General features: G+C 42.7%; 1 protein-coding gene across 1 annotated transcript; it reads right to left on the bottom strand.

The window, feature by feature from the left end:
• LOC112561858 (B9 domain-containing protein 1-like) lies at positions 1 to 24,212 on the bottom strand. The gene is made up of 6 exons (XM_025234668.1): positions 24,098 to 24,212; positions 22,578 to 22,646; positions 20,491 to 20,602; positions 20,066 to 20,162; positions 9,207 to 9,337; positions 1 to 876 (listed from the first exon to the last, which is right to left on the bottom strand). The coding sequence occupies exons 1-6, from the start codon at positions 24,152 to 24,154 to the stop codon at positions 719 to 721; spliced, it is 624 nt and encodes a 207-aa protein (XP_025090453.1). The 5' UTR covers positions 24,155 to 24,212; the 3' UTR covers positions 1 to 718.
• Positions 24,213 to 24,278: the final 66 nt, after the last annotated feature.

The following is a 24,278-nucleotide window of genomic DNA, read 5'->3' as shown; positions in this document are numbered from 1 at the left end:
GATGTATCTAATTATTTAATTCTTTTACAAATATAGATTTGTAAGATAATCATGTACAATAAAATAGTTAAATGAATGGACGGCAACATCTGCAACAGCGTTCATTAGTACATCCCATCCCACAAACACCAGCCCACACACACCAACAACCTGTTTCCCCAGTTCTCTACGTAATAAGATGACAGATACCCATAAAAAAATAAATACCATTTCAAAGTGAACTAAATGACACAGCCGGAATCAAGGTTTTCCCTTGTTAATGCTCAGGAGGGTTTCTCTTCCAAACAGGATTCCCACAACTGTTCTCGTTCAACTTTCTTTTTCTATCGATCACCAAAGGTACAGCTGGTGCTGTAGTTTGCTCCCTTCGAAACTTGGCTTTCAATAATGAGTACTCGGTTATAGGAACGATCTTTTTCCTAATTTGCCTTTCTCTCTCTTTTCTCTCTCTCCATCCCCTCCCGCGTCTCTCTCCTCCTCCTCTCTAACAACTTTCTCTCCCTGTTAGTATTGTGCTATCCTGACCATTAGTTTCCCATTCATACCAAGGTGTTCAACACAGCCGGATGGCAATGTACCAAACTATCCAACAAAAATGTACCGCCAAGCATAAATCCAGTCAGTCCAATTCGCTCGTAGCTACATTTATTCACGACATTTTCTGCTCTCAGTCACTTATATTTTTTTTCCCCCTATTTCTTCCCAAAACTGAGGCAGCTTATGCTTCAGAAGTCCCGGTGGTTGCCATGCCAACTCTTTCCGGCAGGATCGGATTCGTGATATCAGATGGCTGGACATCATACCCGAACTTCTTCAGGTCTTTCGTGACGACGTTAAAGGAGATGGTGATGAATCCCTGCGAACGAACCCGTGTCACTGTTGAAGAAAACAAAAAGAACAAACGCATCAAACATTACGCCTTTCCAGGGAAAACATCACACAGTATCCTAGCTGACCCCCGTGTTAACACTTGAAAGAACAAACTCCGATTATTGAGGTGGCCCAAAAAAGAATCATATTTTCCTTCAACCCCGCCGCGGCTTCTAGCCACACCGATCCATGGACATTGCACAACCGAAGTGATTTATTGCCTCTTCATATTTCATATTGCGGCTCAAAGCAAACGCCGACACGCACGCTAAAGTAGGGCTCGTGGGCGAGCAAAGCTAATGCAAAGAGGAGAAGATGAACAACACTGACAAAATTGTCCACAACTGAAGACAGTTGTCTTCCTGAACCGCTCGCCTTACCCACCCCCACAAAGCTGTGTTGACGACCATACTGTCAGTGGAAGAAGATTGTATTCACGACCATACTGTCAATGGCAGAAGATTATTATTTTATGTGAGCGAGGCAGTAAGTGGACTCTGACATTACCGTCTCCTGTTACTGACTAGAATGGACATTGCAATAACAAGAATTCTTTCTGTCGTTGTTAAGTGAATCTAGTAAATACATCAATAAAGTGTGCCACAAGATATCGTAACTGTCCAAATGAGATTACAGCTAGCCTCAAGTCCATAATGTCCCAACAATAACTAACAATAATAACAGATGAATATAGCGCAATACCCCATTTAACAGAAGATTTAATGAGTTTATAAAAACAATGCCCACAGCCCAAGAAAACACAAAAAGCAGTAGCATACTACTGTCACAGACAAAAACATATCAGCAAACAACTGTGAGACATAACAACAGCCAGAAATAAACACACAGTGCTGGCCACAAAAGCACGGCATCATAAGCATCAACTATGAACCGGTTACCTGAGAGAGTATGGGGCTGTGGATTATTAACATCTTGTCTGTCTTCAATTTAAAACTCTAGTTGCATTACAACGGAAGTCAGGGATCGCAGTTTCTAACAAAGCCCCATCTTTAGTATTTTCTATGGCGAATAGTCTGAACAAATTAGCGGAAATTCAAAGGTCGCAAAACTGAAATATTAGTCTGTAAAAAACCACCGCAAACAAATTATACTGAGACCAACGCGGAATATGATGTGTGACATCCACAGAGAAAGAAAATGAGCAGGAAGGGAGAGAGAAGTTAAATTTGTGTGCACTGAAGCAACGCCTGAGGAACTCGCAGATGAATAGCAAATTCCGGTCGACTCTCACCTGTTGCCAAAGCTACCGAACGCGATGAACGGCCGCCACCCTGGTTGTTCAGTAAGAGAAGAATAATGCGAAAAGCCTGTTGACAAGACAACAAAATGGATTTTCCCCACCCCATTCAGCAGGAACAGAATTAACAAGAGGCGAATCTGCAAAAGTTAGAATCCCAAAAAATGTTACCTGTTGGGGGGATTTCTGGACTGAAAATTATTACATTGTTTTTGTTGCTTTCTTGCTTCTGTTGTAAAATTTAAATGACGAAAATTCGAATAAATCCGTTTCTTTATTTTTGCTCATAGGGATCACCACCACCACGACTACCATCAGTCCCTCAGTCTGACACAGACTTTCTTACAACCCCTGCCCCCAAACTCGTCTTCCTCAGTTCTGCCATTGTCTGATACCCCTGTCCGCAAGTCCTGTCCAGTTTCAGCTGCTGTCTTTGCAACTTTACTCTTATCCCCTTCACCTTGCCTCTACCTCTGTGTGTAGAATGGCTGTGCAGGCCCTGATGATATTGAATTTCGCCCACACCACTTAAGTTTGAGCCGCTGCTCGGTGGCCTGGCCTGCATACATTCCAATCTGGTGCTTAATTCGGTTTCGTGCTTCTTCGCGGCCGATGTGGTGTTCTACGAGACAAGACAGATCACCCTGTAGCATCGCATCTCCATCGCTGAATTATCTTTCTTGTGAATCTGCCTGTTAGGCAGCAAGACTCAAGTGCGTGTAGGAAGATAAGATGAGCATTAACTATCTACTCGATACGAAAACAGCTGGATACATTAACCCGTAATACTTGTGATTTGATGACTGATCTCTACTGTAATATACACTGTAATATACACTGCATACACCCTGCATTTTGCTCATAATAAAGAAAGGGTAGTAACCCCCAAGCAAAATTTTTAAGAGAAACGCGCTGCTCTTGGGGTTTAATCATACCCACCTCTTGTACCACTGGTGTATGTCATGATAAAGGTAAACCAAATATCATGAACATGCAGTGAAAATAAAATACAAAGATTGGGAAAACATTTTGTACATTTTCTGCCCAATTATTTTACCCCAATGTGCTTTGCCGGCTGCTCATTAAATTAAAATGTAGCTGAGCCTGTCTAGTACATCTGTGAGACACCATACTAGTCACCCTGTCTTCCTGCACAAGAAAGGACCGACTGATGCATGCGCAGTTTCCAGAATCAGGAGAGTACCGAAAGTATGCAGCATAATTCTTACTAAAAGTTTTTGTAAACACATCAATATTTTCAGCTCAGGATTAATCCTTGTTTTGATAATATTGATGTGTTTACAAAGTCTTGAAATCGCTGGAGACTGAAGCTAATTTCTACAACTAGCCTTTGCATTTCTTCGCGACAACTGCTGCCATCGAAATAAAAAAGGTCATAAAAATGAACGAAATAACAGTTTTCTAACAACGTGATAAACCGAACGTATTCACGTGCTAAAATGAATGTAACACAAATGTGTGCAAAAATAAATGTAATGCAGGCGCTAAGATGTACGCAAAAGAGTTATTGAAATGAGCGGCAATACAAATGCCAAATACCAACAAAATAAAACGACTCATCATCCTCCAACTTTGGACAGGCTGTACAGTCGTGCTAAACTGTTACTATTTTATTACTATTGTAGCTGACTGCTAGGCCTTAGTTCTGACCTAGCTCCAGACTATCCGATCAGTATATCAAGCCTTATCTTCTTCACTTGTCATTGGTCAAGCCGATTGCTGCCTCTCTACTCACCCTCTCTCTCTCCCCCACTTCTCTGTGTGCCCGTGCTGACGTCGCGAAAAGTGAGACAGAGAGGATGAGACAGAGTCCCTGCGACAGCATACACACCTCCGTACGGGCAGGGCCGCCGAGAGCCAGCCCGGGCCCCGGGACAGACGACCTCTCCGGGCCCCTTGTACTTGTAATCGTAAATCATTTTCCCAGTATATAATGTATGTTTACAATTCGAATCTCAATATCTACACTCAAACTCAACTTCTGCATGTGTAATGCTTGGGTGTTCTGTCCTTAGACCTTTCTTTAAAAGAAAAAGAAAAGGAGAAGAAGAAAAAAAAATCCGCTGACCAAGGCCGGGCCCCCTTGACAGCCGCGGGCCCGGGTACACCAGACCCCCCTGTCCCCCCCTCTCGTCAGGCCTGCGTACGGGCTGCGATGGGTCAAATGAACAAACGGGACTCTAGTGTTTACTTCTGGTTGTCTTTTATCTTTCATCCCTGCTGCGTGGCTCGGACACCGGGCCCTATCTCGCTGGCGTCCACAGTATATAATCTTTTGTTTCTCCCCAAAGAAATCAGGGTGATTACTCCCACAGCCTTGGGCGCGGCGCCTGGCGGGTAACGCGTCCAGCACGTAAACCCTGTTGGCCAATTTGACCAACTCCAATATCCTTTGATGGGGACTGCTTAAGGACGACCTCTTCATTGCCCCAGTGGCTGGGAAGAGGGGGTAGTGTCGGGAGGAGCAGATCGATCTAGCTGTCTACAGGCCTTCTGCTCATGAGTGTGCATGGCTGGTCCCAGTAGTATTCCCCCACCCACTCCTCTCACTACATACTTTCTGCCTTTCCAGGGTGCGACATTCAGCACACAGGTCTTTCATCAACAGACGAAAAGTCGACGAAGCCAGTCATCGGGCCTCCTGATATCTCTTTGGCTTTTTGTTGCTTCAGTGCTTGAATCTCTCCAGCCAAGCAAGCAGCGACGATCCGTTGTTCACCAGATGACAAATGACAAATCTCCTTCTGAGACGCTTCGCCCTCACCTCTTTCGTCTACTGACCGTTATTAGGCACTAAAATGACCTACCTAGCGCCCGGGGTTATTCTGATTCTGCATGGCAACATCTCTACCATTCCTTCTACCCTCCCCCCTGCTCCTCTATTCCCACAATCCACGATCACTATCCAACGGCCGGACGGACAGTCGTGAGCATCGTTACGAAAGCACGGGCAGGCTTCGGAGGTTAGGGGTGGAGAAGATATGCCATATGAAGATTGATGCCTCGTGCATGCCCACAAAGTCTTTAAATGCCGAGACCTCTTCCCTCGGCTCTCATGCACGCAGTCTCTTTCTCTCTACACACACGCACCCACCAGCCCACAACCCTCTCTCTCTCTCACACACACACATATACCACCCGCTCTTTCTCTCTTTTACTCCCACACACACACACAGCGAGAGAAATAGAAAAATTGTTAAAGAATCTCATCACTGTCTTTGCCGACGAGGCATTTCAGGAAATCACGAAATAACTCAATTGCTTCGCTTTCGAAAAGAAATACCTTAAAAACTGATAAATACTATTCTTTTTTTCCTACTTACAATGAATTCAAATTTTTTAACTTTCAACAAGCGTAAAGGTCCAGAATGCGGAGTGGAGCTACATTTTTCATTAATTTTTATTTTTGTTTGTTTCCTTCGGAAAGCGAGAAATAAATGAAATGCGGGCATAAAACTTCGAAATAAGGTTGTTGTGAATGCAAGTTTGATCCGGAGTGGCTCTCGTAGAATTTTTTAGTGTTTATCTCAAACCCTTTTTTAGAGAGACAATGAAGCAAGAAGAGTTGGGAGGGGAGAGAGTAGGATGAGCTGTGCTCAATGTCCATCTTCAGTGACCCTAAATCTTCGTATGCCAAGGATACTGTGTACGTCCTCCAGAAACTCTTTGTAAATAATACTCGCATTCTCTCAACGGTATAGGCAGGGTGGAAGGAAGCTGTCTAAACGGGGAAGGAAGTAGGGAATATCGGCGTAATTAACCCCGAAAGTCTCTTCACACACAAAAAAGGGAAGCGGGTGGTGGGGAGCGGAAACATGTATGATGCAGAATTCACCTTTTAGACGGGCCTGCAGTCTGGTGGTACACTCCGCCTGGGGTCTAAAGGTTTCACAGCTGCGTGGTCACCGTCAGCACCTACCCCTCGCCTCGCCCCCAGCTCCATCCGCCTCCCCCATCGATCTTCCGCCCCCTGACAGGGCAAGGGAGGTGAAAGGCAGCGGATAATTTGAAACTGGCTGTCAAATATTTGTTTTTGCTGATTAGGCACGGTGCAATAATTAACCCTAGCCAGCTCTGATTTGAAAAGCGGGGCCGCACGGGCCACACGAAATGGCGGTATCGGAAGTGGCCGGAATGGAGGGTTAAGAAGCAAGTGAAAGCACGGCATGTCAAGCTGACAGGCTAGAGAAGGAGACAGCAAGTAGGGAGGGGAGGGGATGGTAGGAGGGATGACTGTCCAGGCAGGGGATGATGGTGGACATAAAGTGGAGTGCAAAGGGATTGGGTGGGGGTGATTTTCAATTTCTGCCGAGTAGAAACTGGTTAAAGGGTTACGTGGATAGTGCAGTGGATAAAGGCTTAGCGAAAAATTGGAACCACGCACGCACGCACACTCATATAAGATATATATACACAAACACACAAAGGCCATTCAATGCCAGTACGAGGCCTGATAACTGGTCTTAATCACATGACAAAGACGTCAGGCGTGTGCTGAAATGGCCGGGGGTGATGGGTGGAGGAAGCCATAGACGAAAAAGGCGGAAGCAGAGGTGTAGAGAGACGACATCTTATCCTAAGCAGTTGCCGGAAGGACGCCACAAGTCTTCTCCTTAAGTTCTACCCAAAATGCCAAGCACTTCCGCTTGACTTCGCTCGCCTGGAAGACTGCGTAAGGCTGCAAATTGCTACCACTGCCGTCAGCGCGCGCGCACACACACACAGACACACACACCCACACTCACTATTTCTATCTCACCGGCACGCGAATCAAGTTTGTCACATATCGTCGATAAGGGATGTGACCTTTGACTGCACAATCCAGTCTAAAGCGGCGAACTGAAGATGATGCATTTTTAATATCAATGTCTGACAAGCTCGCCTTCAACTTGTACTTCACCCAGACAGACGGGGCCTGGGGAGAGGCCCGAGCAATTCCTTGAACTATACATGTACACTGGGTAATTATCTCGTCTCCTCCTTAAGAAAATGGATTTCTAAAGATATTTCGACGTCCCCAAAGTTTTTTCTTAACATTTCTACTCCATTATCAGTTACAGCGCCATATGTCAGACTTACAAGCAAGCTCATGGTGATTCACAAATAATCCTAATAATCAGTATAGGGAAAAATTTAAGAAACCGACCAAGACGACATGAAAGAAAAGGAAATAAAGCGTGGAGGAGAAAAACGTTTAGTGCCATCTGATTAACAACTGACCTGACACAGTTCTCCATCATCCAACAAGTATATGAAATCAAAATAAATGCATAAACTATGGAAAAGAAATCCTGCAGATAGTAGAAAACAGAGGACTGGTTACGCATGTCACCATCCAAGATTTAGAGGTTAGCTCTGTCACTGTTTATGTCATCAGGGGAAAAAACAGACCCAGAATGCTCAGAATAAACATTTCCGCAGATCAAACGAGCTGTTGACAGTTTTTGCTGTCATCAAGCAGTTTTTCCAGAATGTTCATCTCGCTGTCGACGTGCACAAACAAGAAACTGCACTGAGATGAAAATGGCGTCGCTAAAGAAAGGACTTTTAGTCCACGGATCAGCTGAAGCCGTAGAAGTGAAACAAAATGTAACGATAGCAAATCACAGTCCAGAGATTACAGCAGATTAACAGAGATTACAGCAGGTCCAACGATGGACTCCAAAATCAAAATTAACTTATAAACTTAAAAAAAAAATCGGGAGAGTTAGTACTTTAAGCCGCTTTAGTGAAGGGACATTGCTTTTCCAAATAATAAAAAAAAAAAAGAATGAAGGCGTATACTACTCAGCACTAAATGTTGACTGTATTATCTGGACAAAAAGACTTCAAGACTAAAAGAGTTCAATGAGTTTCAGAAATAGTCTATAGAATCTGCATCTCATGACGATTCCCTCATCAGTTCTCGACGACAGTCCGTTCCCCAGGAGGCAGCGGCAACATATGAACCCTTACCCCGCGGTTCTGACAAGTCCTTACATGCGACTTACGGTCCGGCTACCATCAAACATGGTGCCACGCACATGTCAAAACCGGGAATGCAGTTCTTGTAAACTACAAGCAAGGGAAAACATTCTGCATGCAGACGACTGGTGCCGGCCACTTGAGTGCATTGTTCTGGAGACCGACTTGTTGAGGTGACTGCAACATCCTGATGACTCTAGTCCTTTTAACTGGTTCATGAACCTACAATGTTCTAGTGACTTCAGTGTTCTAAGTCCTTGTAACTTTTTTCTTTGAGTCCTAATGACTGCAGTGTTATCTCTAGTGTTCTGGAGACAACGTACCACGTGCTAACCACGTACCAATGACTACAAGTGGCGAGCGGTCAAAGGACTTAATTTTCTCTTCGATTTTGTTTTCCCCACGGCGACGGCGCATGCAGCACCTTACCCCTCGATGATGAGGCTGGAAATCTTGAAAGCGCGTCCTAATGCACGCGCACAAATCGGTACGAGGCGGTGAATAAAGACTGGTAAAAACCTAACCTCCGCTTTTTAACAATGAAGTTGTGGAGAGAAACAAGGGCAGACAAGCGTTATCCTATCGGGGGGAAGCACTCCAGATAAATTAATCTTGCGTCACCATCTCAATCCCATCTCCACCGTCTTTGCTGCTCGTTGCAGAGGACATGTTTGATCTGCCGGGTCTTAGATGAAGAAATCGTCTCAACATAATATTATCACAAAGCAGAGGTTCCCCGTTCTCACCAAGGGAAGAAGCGAGCTAGGTTAGGGGGAAATATAAAAAAGTGTTTAAATTTTTTTTTTCTTTGGTCGGTTTAAACACCACTTTGATGACAATGACCGATGCCAAATTACCGTGTTCAAAGCGCGGGTCGACTGACTTGATTGATTAATTGGATTTAACGCCGTACGGGCAAACAGCAGCCATTTGAAGGCAGGGTAAAGAAATGGCGATCTGTGATGGCAGAGACAGGTTACACACAGGTTGGGGACAGAAATGGTGATGTCTGCAGAAACAAAAATAGCATGGTTCGAAGCGCGGAAACACAGAAAACTTCAAGAAAACAAATTTTAAATCAACTTCTCCTCACCTTCACGACCTTCCCCTTGTGCCACCACTCGGGGGTCAACATACTCTGGTCGGCGACCCAGGAACCAGCTGGTCAGCTTCTGCAGCAGGGAAGACGACTCGGGGACAAACATGGGTATTCGCACTTTATGTCTGCAAATAAATTAATTAACTAAAATTAAAAAATGGCTTCAGAATACTGATATTAGTGATCAGTGAGAAGACGACTGAGGATGACTGGAAAAGAAGGAAGAGAACAAAAACAACATCAATATCAAGAAGACACCAGGTGCACGAAAAAAAAAATGAGCGGAAAAGATACAACGGTCTTTAATTTCCTGCATGTGCCTCACAGATTACCGAAGCTTAGCAGTACTGTGACACATTATATCTTTCTTTATACCCGATTTCTCCTCAAATTTTTTCCCCCGCTAAATTTACGGACTACGTGAGGGGAATGTTAACCGCGTATCGGGATTTCAGATGTCTTTTGGGTGAACGGGGTCTGGCACAGCAGAGACGAAGATGCTGCTCTTTTGCGACTGTGGCAGCAAAAAAAAACTGTTGGAATCTTTCCGATTTCATTGTTCAGCAAAGGCTGGTCCAGGGTCAAACATGGAATTAAGCTCAAAGTTGCTGACAGATTAACAGAACGAAGCGCAAGCAGCAGTTTGTCACATATGGTTTGGGTTCTTTCTTTTTTTTATTTGTCGGGAGAAAAAAAACTCCAGGTGGACTGACAGAAATCTTTGCTTTTCTCGATGTGTTGATAAAGACCTTAGTCGGAGCGAAAGCTCAAGGCAACTACTGGCGAGATGTTTAGACAACAAGCTCACCTTGACGACGTGGCTGACAGCGACCCTTTCTCAAAGTTCAGGTAAGGATTCCGGCGTCCGGCGTATCTCGAAGCAAGGAGTTAATTTCTCAGACTTTGTGACTTAGCATCTTGTAACGACCTTAACCCAGTCCAGTGCAAATAATTGTGAACCCGAAGTGGCCTTTAAGCACTAAATCTCGTGTCTTCTCGAGACTGCTTTGTTGATCTTCCACTTGGTTTCGAACATGTTCTTGTTCACGTGGCTCTGAGCTGTTTCCTGAGAACAGCTGTCTAGACTCTGGAGTACCATACTTCTCAAAGGTGCACCGGAGTCATTGTCGTATGAATTCACAAGTTTTCAACGATTTGATGGGTTTTGTAATAATACAGGAAATAAATGGTTAACCTGTTTTCGGTTGCTACCCCCTATATACATATATAGTGATAGACACAGATGTTTATATAGTATATAGGAAGGGAGAGAGACAAGAGCGATCATTGCTTTAAATTACCCTCCAGGGGCAATAGTTCCGAAGCGAGGGTAAGTCTTTTTCCTGAGGCAAAATAGGGAACTGAATGGGTTCATAGCTACCGCCATAGCTACCGAGGAGTCTACAGAAATCGAGTTAGCCCGCACGAGGAGTTATTTCCCATCTCCAAACATCAGTCACTAGACATCCTGTGGTTATCATTTCCGTGACATATTGTGGCAAGGGGATCGTCTTAGTGGCCAGTTCAGGGGTCTGGGTGACTCCCTCACGCAGTTACCAGGAGTGGAGAAAAGTGTGGGTGTTTGTGTACATCGATACCCCGTGGGTAGTGCACACATACAGTGTTTTAAGGGTTTACTATTTAAAAGATAAGTTACTTTCTAAGCCCACTTTCATACAGCTCAGGGCTTTCTCATTCCGCGCATTCTTCTCTTTCTTAACTGTTTCTCCATAAAGAGGTGGTACACTGCCATCTCGAGACTCCTGGTCAAGGAGATCGATGGACCAGTGGTGCGGGACAGTCTATGAGCCATGAAATGCTACTGCCTGTGACCTAATCTCTTTACAAATCACAAGTTTGTAACACCGCTGTTTGGTACAAACGATGTCGCAGGGAAAATGAAAAATATACAACTATCATAAACAACAGACATATAGCAAACCCTAGAACTCCACCTAGAACGCCGCTTCTTAGGCGCCTCCCACCACTTCTGTTCTAGCTCAGTCTCCGGATTTTGTCAAAAATCTGCGTGTAGTCTGGAAAAAAAAAACTCCAAATCTGTGCTGGACGGCGATTAGGAGGCCAACCAGCAAAAATAAAAGACGTTTTGAAAGACGGCGTTAATTCTAGCAAAGGGGGAAAAAAACAAAGCTTTGCATGAAAGGATAATGTTTCGGGAGAGCAACCTCGACCAGAGGAAATTGGAAAACTGACATTTTGTCTGACATACAAGGGGAAAAACCCATTTTTGAACAAGCCACCTTACTCTCTAAAAGAAAATGCAACGTGAATAAAACAAACATTTCAAAAGCAGACCCACATTTCGAGAAATGTGACATTCTAAACACAGAAAGTCACTTTTTCAATACACGGTTCTCAGGCAAAAAGCCTGTCGAGACAAAGGATAGTTCGTTAAGGATGCAGGCTTTTCCACTTCTTGCTTGGGAATGGAAGGCACTACATTTTCCAGCTATGGCAATACAGACCCGTTAGTGAGTTTATTGTAGAAACCTACCCTCCCATATTCAAGACTAAAATGTCTCGGAAAATACATTTTTTCGAAAATAGCAAAGCGTTTCCTGTACCCTTCCAAAGTTCTGATGAAATCCTAATTAACCTTCTGCATCGTCGGGTTGAAAAATATACAATGCCAGTTTTCCAATCCCGCTCCAGCCTCCTGTGCTTTGTAAACCCATGTTTTCTTGCCTCCTTGTGACATTTCCCCGTTTTCTTTACCATTCTCAGAAGTCATTAGTTCCTTTCAAACGCGTCTTTGGCCAATGTTCGTGTTGAAACAAATGCCACTTAACACACGTACCACTCATTACAAGCTTGTCCACACTCGCGCCGTCCGCACGGTTCCGGCAGCGGAACTCCACAGTCTGCGAAGAGACGAAAGGAAAGCAGTCAGCAAGGACTGTTGATGAAGAAGTCAAGAACTATTAAGCCACGATCAGTTTCCATCCAGCTCCCCCTCCATCCACCAGCCCTCAGACAGACAGAAGGACGCAGATTCAGAGCGCCACACAAATAAACGAAGACAGATTCACACACGCATGTACACGTGATATTTCGTGCAAGAGAACCATCGAGATTTGCCCAGCAGAGATTGCGCTTGTCGTCGTCTGGCCTGAACACAGATTGGTCTGTGGTTTTAAAAAAAAAAAGGCTTACCGCTGCAGTTATATTTTTTTCAAATGACTGGACTTGACTCGTTGAAAGATACGATTTACCAGAACTTACAAAATTCAACCCTACAAATATGAAGAAACTCATTTGTGCAAAAGAAATAGGAAAACCATAACCTCTTTGAAATATATCCGAAAGCTTAGGTTGTCAAGGCAACAGCCAACATCAAAGACAAGAGGCAGGTAGTCGATTCATCACCTCTTTATGTTTTCTCGTGAACAGATGAAAGTGCTGGTGTTTGACGGCTTGCGTCGTGAGAAGAGGAGGAAGACGACAAAATCAATGTCTCACTCTTCTCCCATACGAGATGCAAGGAAGCATAGAAAAAAAAAGGGAGGGAGACAAAGGCAGAAAGAAGCGCACTTTCATTCCAAGAAAAGAGAAAAACTCCGAATATACGAAAACAAACAAAAGAATGAGACTGACAGGGAAAGTCTAGTGCAAACGTGATACGTGTCAATAAGAGTGTGTGAAGGTGAGAGAGACGGTGCAAGGGCCGCGTGTCTACAAAGGTGTAGTTGACATTTGGCAGGCTTTGTCGTCGCATGCTTCACTGGTGATACCTGTGACCATCCCACCGCAAAGGTGCTTACGCCGCGCGCCATGAAAATGAGCTAAGCGGGCTTTTGCATGCTACCAGCCGGTTACCAAGCAACCACAGAGGACCGGCGCGTAGCAGCGAGGAAACTAAGGCCACTGGACTAAACGTCGGGCCACTGCAGTCTGGGTGTGCGGTCTCCGGTGTCCACTCGGGAGGAAGAGAGGCGGCTTAGGATGGAGAAGGCCGTCCACACACACACAATGAACTTACGCATGTTGCGACGAGTGGTATTGAAGAACCAACGACCAGCGCGAGGCGAGTCCCTTCAGGAGACTGTTCTGACGTGACTCTGACATCTCTCCTGCGCATGTCCAAGGTGCAGACACGTGACCTCCTCACTCTTCCCGTCGGTAAGCTGGGCAAGCCAGCGGATCGGAAAATTTTCTGAATGCCGTAGCATGTCTACCACGCACTCCCATCCAACTGCACGAATGACCTCCCTTTAAGTCCGGTCTTAAGTCCGCCGTAATAAAGTAGAAACGCTGGGGATTGATCTCTTGCTCCTGCTGGTCACACAGAAAACGTCTTGGAACACGGCCCTTCCACGCTGTTTCATCCTCCCATGGTACTGCATAACGAGCTTGCAAACATTGTCATGGCTTTGGTTGGAGCGAGCAGAAAAATAAAAGTGAAGTCTCTGCACAAAATGACCTGCAAAAACCTACAAGCAATCGTCGTTTAATATCTCTGATATATAGTCAATCGAGAAAGGTGGTTCAGAATGATAGCAGCTGAACTGTATCTTTCATCATATGGTGGCCAATATCATGAGAATGTTGCCTCTTGCACAAAAAAAGCGTTATTTCGTCTGCAGCTATACCAGCACGAGGAGAAAAACAAGAAAACTTGAAGAAAAAGAAGAAGTCACTGTGACCGCAGACTTTATTATTCACGATTTTTAGAGCCCATTTCTTCCCTGAAGCCAAAACACTCGACTGACCTTAGATTAGCATCGGTCGCATCTTTTTACCGCACAACCACTCATTATAGTCGTAAAAAGTAGGAATACCAGCAATGGATGAGGCTGCCTGGCACAAGAGATACAACAGGCTCTAAAACCTCTAGGAAAAAAACGTCCTCCCTTGCCACATAAGATGAATATTTCCGGCGACTCGACAAAGACTAACAAATAAAACCTCTCGTCTGAATCCACAACGTGTCCCCACACCCTACCGCCCCACCCTCCTCCTGCAAAAGTTCCAGTCTTACTAGGTAAAGAGTGAAGATATGTGTGTGTGTGTGCATGAGTGCGTACGCGCGTACACTCGCGAGTTTATATGCAGGCATTTTCGAAACTACCACAAACCAAAAAAATAAATCAATGGTAGGCAAAACATTAAATCAAGTGACAAAACTTTATGTAATTTGTCCTTTCTAATCTTTCACCGGCAATGAAATGGAGCGGCAGCCATGCTGATGACCTGACCTTGGTAACGTTTCTACAAGGTAGGTGTTCTGGTGGTATTATTACTGATGACAAGGTACAGGTGTTGTTGACTCAAAAGGAAGCGCTGCCGGATACACTCCTTAAATTTTCTCGAACAGCCTCGGGTTTTCTTCAAGGTTCTGCGTGCAGGAAGCCATTTCTCAGGCTAAAGAACAATCAGACCTAATGTGACCAGAGGCTCCTCTTTTAATAAGCCTTCGCTTTGGCTGCAAAATGACTTCGCGGAGATGTTGAAGGCACTATAGGGCTTAAAAACAGACAAAGAGAAATGCACTGCCACAACGCCGTCAAGACCGGCAGCTATGAAAGCATCTCGCGGGCGTTCAGTGCTCTCGGATTTTCAAGGAGTATTAATCAGGCATCTTGGTGAACTCTGGGCCGGATGCGACGAATATCGAACAGAAGGCGACTCTGCTCTGGATGAACTGAAGTACACGACTCCGTGAGGTCAAGCAAAAGCGAGATGAGTTGTCTCCACAATAAGACGCTCGTGTCAGGTACACAAACTTGCGAAAATACTTCGTTCCCCTCAACGCACTGTCTCGCCCACATGCGAGAAATCATGAAACGATCTAACAACAGCAGAGCGCCATCGTAAACTGCAGCTGAGAAGCAGGATGGAGCTAGGAGTGGTTGGACCTGAAGCAAGGGTAAATAACAAGGAAAGGCTGGGAACAAAACTCTTGGCTGCAGACTCCAGTATCACGGTAGAAGAATTCGGAGAAAAGGCAACAGTCTCCAGAACGCTGTCAAGAAACCAAAAAAGTATATCTTCAACTCTGCTCGAAAAATATAAGAAAAAATTAAATGAATGGCTGAGTTACTTATGTCATTGAGATAATGAGGAAGCAACAAGTGGCTAGCATAGAAGCTAACACAACTGTACGACACACGTTATGCCATGTGTTCGCAGACTCTTCCAATGACTACAAAATCATTGTTTTCCAACTTCAGCTCAATTTAATTAAAAAAAAATGCATTACACAAACCATACAAGAAATCAACAGGGTGTGTGTCGATAATAATAAGTGGCTAAAGGGTGAGGTGAGTGGACGAGCGGATCCGTGATGCAGCGGAAAAGCGCTTGTCACAAGAACGAGAGACAAAAATCCTGCGGGTTGCGGGTTAAATCCTGACTTCCCTCCACACTTGTAATTCTTTTTTCTGTTTGAGATGCCTGTTCACAGGCTGGAGTAGCTCAACGTGATACCGCATTAGGTGCTAACTCGGCGTAAAACAACAAACAACAAAATAGCACATAATTAATGACAAGCAGAGTTCTGTTCGCTCACAGAAAGGAGAAGCAGGCTAAGAAGTCTCGCTCATTCGATACACGCACGCGCGCATACACACCTGAAACCTCTCTTTAGCCTCCCTAGCCCGTCCTCTTTCAGCTGGCCTCGTTAATTACCTATAAAGCGAGAACAAATAAATCAGCGAGTCTACAAAACCGCTTTAAATTGGATTTAACTTTAGCGGAGTTTCTACCAACCGTAGAAGAAGAAAGTTTAGCAAGTTTCGGCAGCTGAGAGATCTTCTAGTGGTACATGGCGATAAGAATTGAAAGGCTGGACAAAAATGAAGAGTCCTTTGAATACAACTCAACTAAGAACATTTCTTGCTTTTCCGCTGAAGGATACCCCTAGGATGCCTCTCTGCAGTTTTGCATATGTTTGGAGGGGAACAGGGGAGTAAGCGTGGTGGGAATCGTTGTTTATATGAGGTGAGTATCTGATTTCACAGCTCATGAAAGGTGCAGTCTACCAAGAATAAGAATGGCGAAGACTTTTAACCGGCCTTCAGAGAAAATGGAAGGCTTCTAACCGCCACTAGCAGAAAATGGAAGGTGGAAAAAGAAAGGTTTTTCCAGCCACGGAGACGCTCTGCCAATCACCCTCGTTGCCCATTGCCACTCGCGCACTGCTCGATCGCTTCTTGGTCAGTAACAGGCAGCCAGACCCTGACCACACGCGCACAAACGGGATGAGGGCCGGGGGATGGTGGGGTTAGAAAGAACAGCACGTACCATTTCCTTTGTCGCGTCCAATTTTCTGGACTGGCCTATCCATTACACGGGCATCGAGGGCAAAAATGGCAAGCCCGAAAATTCCATTTAGGCTTCCTGGCCGCTCTCACGAGCAGGCGTCAAGGAACAGAAGCCGAGATCTAAGAACAATCGCCTTTCGTAAAGGAGCAAAATGTTTCAGCGGTCTCCTAAAACGGCCGCAAGGACCAATTTTACCGCCTCTTGCCCATGCATTTCTTTGCGTTTTTCTTTTCTTTTTTTCCTCTCTCGAGCGCCGGAAGATCTGACAATGCCTATCCGCAGGCCCTGTCTGCAGCAATGATCTGAATTTCAATGGCGATCACACGCAAGTCGTCCTGTTTTCACGGCCGGATCAATTTGTTCCTAGCCCGCAAAGACGTTTTTCCGAAGGGGATGGGGGGTTAAGGTAAAGTCGCTTATTGAAAACACACGTGGTTTGCATGCATCAAGCATCTTATCATCGCCACTTTCAACTGACGCTATGCTGTCCTGCCACTGTGGGCTTTCCTACATAGTAAATTCATCATCACCACTTTTACTATTATTATTAGTTCAGCTTTTTTTTTTTAAAGATAATGCAGTCGGAAGCCCGTACATGATCCTTACTTTCACCTTCGTAACTAGCCTGTGAAACCGGAGCGCTTGCTACAGGATGCCTCTAGGCTTGCCGAAGACCGAGAAGCCGCCTGGCCGAGTTCCAACCTCTCCTTCTAGTCTTCCGTTGATCACAGACTTGTTCTCACCGGTCCCCCGTCATTTACTGCTGCTATGCTTTTATATGAGTGCATATGCGTTCATGACGTGACTCGCGAAAATGGACGGGCAAGCCTGCAAATGTCCACCAACTAGCTGCTTTTATCGTATGAAAAGAAAAGTGAGGCAGCGAAGCTTTCTGGGCCGAACATCGGCGAATGGCCAGGAACCGTGCGAACAAGTTCCGACGGACGAAAGACAAGAGAGTGAAGCTGGAACTCGGCCAGACGGCGTCTGGACCTTCGCCAGGCCCGGGGACGTCAAGTGGAGAAGGCTCTTGCCTCTCGGGTCAATTGGCGGTGGTAGAAGTAATCTCTGTTACATTCCTAAAAAGATGACAGTATATCATACAAGCGCCTACGAACAGACAAATCTTTGACAAGGCATTGAAAGTTCACGTCCAAAACAACGAGAAAAGAAAACCAAACAGGTCACAGCTGCTATTTATGTGTCTGCAATACCGACCAGTCGCTTGTAAAATAAAAACCAAAATCTAGGAGACATCTTTTTTTAAAATCGCGTTCAAAAACCTGAATAATCGAAATCCCTGACAAGATTCAAATTAGAATAAACACAAACTGTCCCTCATTAGCTTCAACAGTCAGTCCAGTAGACTCAAAAGTCCGAGCCCACTATCCTGTAACCGCTTTAGCAGTACGCGGGGCCCCATGGGGTCAAGAGCCGTAAGTGTAGGTTATATACCGAACCACAAGAATCTCCTATCGCGGGACCTGGGGCGATTGCCCCAGTTGCCACCCCGAAACGCCGCCTCTGCCACTATCAGTCCTCTTTAGTGCTCCCCGTGTGATATACATCTGTTCAGCATGTATTAGTATATGGTATATGAAGTCTTTTATCACACAAAAACGCTGTTTCAACAACGGTTTGCCCAGAAACGTAAAGGTCCCCACGCTTCTGATCTCTCCACAAACATGAGCGTCCCATACCCCTGATCGTTCTCCAAATGTGAGGATCGCGTTGTCTCGACTGGCGCTCCCTAGGTTCTCACGATGTCATCAAATGCACCCGTAGCAATCGCAGACCAACCAGCTCAGTGGCGCGGCAGGCTCAAACTTTTGCTTCAATGTCCAGAATGGCGAGAGTTGGGAGCGAAACAGAGAGAAAAGTGTTAAAGAGCTTCTGGTCCAAGAGGTGGCCTCACACAGCACCAGGCGCCGGCAGTGGCACGCGCAGTGATTCCAATGACGTCTCTTACCAGCAGGTGGCGTCACATCGTTTCCAGACGACGACGGCGGCTGACCTCGCAATGTTTCCAAGGGTTGTCGTGGAGCCCCGCCATCCACCTATGTTTCCAGACATAACAGCGTGGCTGCAGTTCTGGAGGCCGCCAGGTGGCAATATTCCAATCGTCTCCTGGTGCCCGTGCAATGTTTGCAGACGACTAAATCCTACTGCAGGCCGAAGGGCAAAAACCGAGAATAAATGAGAGAAAAAGGTCGTGCTCTGTACTGTGAATATTTGTAGCCGCTAACTCGCAGTATGCATTTATTTGCTGAATAGTGCATTTTACACAGTATAATCCAAAGAGTCTGTGGCAGGTCTTCCTCGAGCTAGGCCTCCATTTAATACAAATACCGCGTCTATATTTTGCTTGCTGTGGCTTATAATATAACAGCCGTTGCTAGTAGATGAAGTCTGAGATCTTTCATCTTAACAAACTGGAGACGTCACACCTCGCCGTGTCCATGTAACTCGTAGTGAAACATTAGTTATGAATGTCATTTCATTTGTATCTTAAAGCCCCATGTGCTAGACCCGCTCCCAGCATTTAGAAATACTACAATTATTAGAGGAGAAAACTCATTTCCTGATTCATTCATGTCGGATGCATAGGTGTGTGTCAGCTTTATCAACTACAGCAGTGGTCCGTTGTGACATTTTCATTGTCAAAAATAAATCCTCATTCGTTTCCTTTCTTTATTTTGCTTTGCTCAATTGTCCTGAGGTAACATTAAATATTAGCACTTGGTATTGCTCTTTGGGTATCTTTGTTATTATCGTTTATGTTGTGAGACTTCTGTGCAGATGTGTGCTCATAACTTTAACTGAAAGTTGTTTTAGTCTTCGGTTGTTTTTGGTTGTTTTTTTTTTTTAAATATTACTGGTTTTTGAGTTTTGCTATTTTACTACTTTTTAGGGACAGTCGTTAATTAACAGGAGAATCTGGTAACCTACTGATAAATCCTTTACACTTATTTTGCCTTGTAAATAATGTACCAATGTAGTCAGTATGCATATACACAATGTCACTTAAAGATCTGGTGGAGTGCGATAGGAGCACTGGTGTTTTATGCCCATACAGCCACTAAAGCTCTACCACAGTAAAGCAGTCAGCCCTGTAAACAGTTACCATATGCAGAAAAAGAACAGTGTGCCAGAAACAAGATCTGAACCCAGCACAGCTAATTCTCTCTAAAGGCAATGGGAGAACTAGGATTGTATGCCTTATTAAGCATATCTATGTGCTAGCGTGATGTCAAGGGTTTGACCTCTTCCTGGGTATCGTTATGTCTGTAGGCATATACCATAAGAACAAAAAGGGAGGATTTACCTAGAGTTTGTGACTGTAAAGGGCACATGATTAAATACAATCATAGCAAATTATTTGCACCACTATGGAACTTAATCACCCTGAAAAATTATATACTTGATAAGATACACAACCATTAGAGTTGTGAAGGACTTACTTCCCTTCATTTCTTTAGTCTTTAACACCACACCTGAACATACAGAGCAGAAATGCTGTAATGACTAAAAAAACATTCACTGCTCAAGTTGAAAGAAGAATGTGTTACCTTCCTGATGTTATGGGCACGTGTGTGCATCCATAGCCTCTCACCACATCTGTACCAAAAGCATCAAGCCCATAAGCGCTGACAACTAACTGAGGCCCTGTTGAAATGGATCATAATACAAAACATCATTTTGTGTTTTCAATACAACAGCTTTATCTGTACACCTAACGATTATGAGAAATTTCATATTTCACCTTGCCTTACATTCTTTCAGTTGACTGTTTTTGTATACTCCTAAAAAAAAATTGTGCAGGTCTGTGTATGCTAATGTTTGTGAGAATGTGCATAAATTTATGACATGAGAAACGAGATAGAAAGATGTGCAAAATCAAAATAATGCACTTTGAATAAATAAAAAGTCCCATTATTCACAATGTTATAATGATATATAGATATATATATGACTCAAACTATGATAAACTTACATCCATAGCAGTTTGTGCTTTTGAAAGTGATGTCAAGTGGAAAATTCCACACAAATAGTTGTCTTTCATCTTGGCTCTTTTTTGTTATCTGTGTGATTCCTTCTTCCAACCCCTAAAACAAATTGTTGAATTAAAATAAGTAAAACTAAAATCTGCATTCCCCTCTACATAAGCCTTTTTTAAATTACATTTCAAATTATAGATGCTTAAGAACATTGTGGCTGATAAAACAAAATATCAAATACCTTTAAGCAGTTTTTAAATTCTTTATCATATGCTCTATGAAAAATCTCGGTATTATAACAGTAATAGAAAACATGAAACAGCGCTATCACTACTATGTAACAAATGATAAATGTGTTTTAAACACAAACATCTGGCAACAGACTTGTGAAAAACAGACCAAAAAAAAAAAAGGAAGATTTAATGATTTCAAAAGCTGTGCTATAAATTGTTTACAGTCTCCTAAAAATATCTAGTTGTCCATTAAGCACTTGAACAAATGAAACTAAAACAAGGTAAAAGTATTGTATTAAAGTATACACAACCAAAAAAAAACTATTATATTGTATATTATATTATACACAACAATATGTTATGGCTTCATTTCAGGAACATGAAGTTTCACTTGAATGCAACAATGTCCTAAATAATTGGGTGTCATTCATTACAAGATACTAATTCCATTGGAATAATCCGCCTATTTGTGAGGCCAAGCCTTCAAACAACACTATGCACACAATGAGATCAATTCTGTGGCATTATCTTGCAACATAAATGAAATTATATTGTCAATACTATGGGGAGAGGGCAAAGAACAGAGTGCACAGCCATATGGGTCTTTGTTTACTTCTGTCAATCATGTTAAGAGTCATTCATCCTTCTTGACTCCTTATCTTAAAATTGCATTTTAGTTGTTCTGGTACAATGGAAATGCCCAGGCCATATGAAGCCTGGCACTTAACATAGCAAAAATGGAGAACTACATTTGGAAATGCATATTTACCTTCTCTCAAAGCAGATTTAAGGAAAAGACAAGTTGAGGGCATGGGGTGATACTAAAATTTAGGTTTTTAGATCAATACAACCTTTACACTCTCTTTTCAAATTTTCACAAGCAAAGAATAATTTTATTACAAATTTTAGGAGAAATTTGGCTTTTCATTTCCCTGCACTGACAGATGACCGGATGACTTAAAAGAAATTCGGATAAGAGGTAAGCAAGAAATTGAGAAATCATGCTCTGTAAAACTGCTGGAAACCTATTTAGTAACTAATTTTTAGGTCCCTTTGGCACCAACCAAAATATTGTTTCCATAAATGAATCCTGACATCATATTCCATCAACAAAGACCTAACTCCAACTGGAGACCACTTTTCTCATTTTCCAATTATCACCTTTCACTTTCACATGTTATTATATTTTGGAAACAGATAAGTGCTTTATAACAGCATCTGTACATGAAACATTTCTTTGGAGTTTTTGGTCTCGGCAAGAATGCATTTTTACTGCAAGTCTTGGTTAACAGCGTAAACAAGCAGAAAAGAACGCAAAAGATTATTCCACAAGAAAGAAACCAGTAAAGTTCATCACTCTATCAGAAATGCATATTTAGACACAAAAATCACAATAAATAATAATAGTAGTAGTAATAGTATTAGTGCACTCAATGAACTTAGCATGAAAAACTACAAATGAACTGACAACCACACAACAAATAAGCACCACCAGCAGCAAATGGATGACACAGTGGCAGACATAACCAAAGTGTATGGACAAAGACAAAGAAGTGAAAAGTAAGAAGAAGAGTTTACTTAATTATGAAAAGTATTTCTTAAGGAAGCTAGTTTTAATAATGACATGGGCATTTAAAACATAGACACAATCTAAAGAGAAAGTGACACAAAAGTCCAAACAGTGAGGCCACAGGAGTGCCTGAAGAAACACTAAAATTCTTTCGTTTTTTGTTTTCCATTTAAATACAATTTATGCTTCAAAATTTTATTCTGATAAAAAATATTTAAAAACACGTTTTAGGGAAACCTTGTATTCAACAAATAGTCATTATCCTTAAGTATGTACTCACTGAAGTTATGAGCCAGTCTGGACCATGTGTGAAAAAATATCGACAGTATATGTCATCAAACTCTGGAAACTAAAAACCATAAAATAAGAAAGGTATGCAAATTATAAGTTTCAAATACACATCATTTTTTTAAAAATCTATTACACCCCCTTTTCAAAACAGAGTATGATGTGTGTGTATGAATGCATAATATGGGTGCATGCAACATGTGAGACAAGTTTTCATTTTCACTTTAAATAACTTATGACTAATGGCACAGCTCACTTCAAACAATATTAACTGTATTTTTGCACATAATAGCAATAATAATAAATATTTACAGAGTACCTTACCCCACCAACAAAGGCAGACTCAAGTCCGTTACATATATGAAAAGGTAAAAGCACACACTTATCAGTAAGCATCAAATGAATCTTACAAATTAAATTCATGCTTATCATGACTACTCTCTCTCACACATACACACACAAATACCACAGTACCTAGAGTACCCAGCGTTTGCGACCAACAGTCAGCTCTGTAAACAGGTATCACATTCAGAGAAAGGTATGTTGGAGCAAAGAAACAAACCAATGACACCTGATTCTCACTGTCATGACAGTTGCTTTAACCATGGCACCACCAACCATAAAAGAAAGGATAGTTACGTTTTGACCCATAAAAAATAATATAAATGACAAATGCCTTGTAGTTTTCTAGATGAAAGTTAGTGTTGAAACACATTCAACATTTGTGAAGATGTTAGATAAGCAGCAGTTCATTGATTTCCCATTACCCTTAAAATTTTAGGTCAATCATGATTTTATTATTTTTAAAAAAACTTTCATGGATTATATACAAAAAGTTATAAAAAGCAATTTGTCATTTTATCTCTCGTTACTTTACATTTAGGCTCTCTAACACTTGTTCAGTACTGATCTCTCTAAAGCCTAAACAATGCGTTTAATAAACACTTGCTGATAAAAGGGAGAGTAGTAAATGGCCTAAATAAACATCTGCCTCTATTACCTTCCTTGAATTAAATTCCTGCCAGATTTTGTCACGACAAATCTCTCAATAAATAGAACTTTTCAGAAAGTATCTGAAAAGAAAAACACTAGACTCTCAGTTATTTAGCTATACGCTAACAATTTTACACTATAAGGTTATGTATATGTCACTACTTTCTACTTTGTTAACATATTTTGAAATAAATATGAAACAATGATTTGCCATTTTCGATATACTGTCCATTCCAACAAGTTTAAATTAGAGTATTTAAAAATATTAAAAAAGCTTTTTTTTTATTTTTCTGGCTACATGTTTTTATCTCTTAAAGTAAATATCTTAAGGGAATTTCTGTACAACGGCGTTCAACTTCTACGTGTGTTCGAAGTCATGTCCGCACATGACAACGGTAAGAAGCGCCGTATAACCAGAGCAGACAGAACACGCGTTTCCAGTAAGATTAAACCATGTTTATAATGCTGCCATTTTTATCGATATCATTCAAAGGATACTAATCTAAATTATGCATTTACCTCTGCAGTCTCTATTTGTCCGTTCACCATCATTAGGAACACAGAAGTCGACGCCATTTCGCATACCGGATGTTGTGAAGGGTAACAGGCAGCAGTAGTCTCCCCTATAGGACTTTCGATTTTTTTTTTTTTTTTTCATAGGTCAGAGTTCACACGACGTCACGACCTCGTGCAGCTCGGC

This window comes from Pomacea canaliculata, linkage group LG1 (assembly GCF_003073045.1).
Source record: "Pomacea canaliculata isolate SZHN2017 linkage group LG1, ASM307304v1, whole genome shotgun sequence".
In the NCBI taxonomy this organism is placed as follows: domain Eukaryota; kingdom Metazoa; phylum Mollusca; class Gastropoda; order Architaenioglossa; family Ampullariidae; genus Pomacea; species Pomacea canaliculata.
This window is presented reverse-complemented; position numbering and strand designations above follow the sequence as displayed.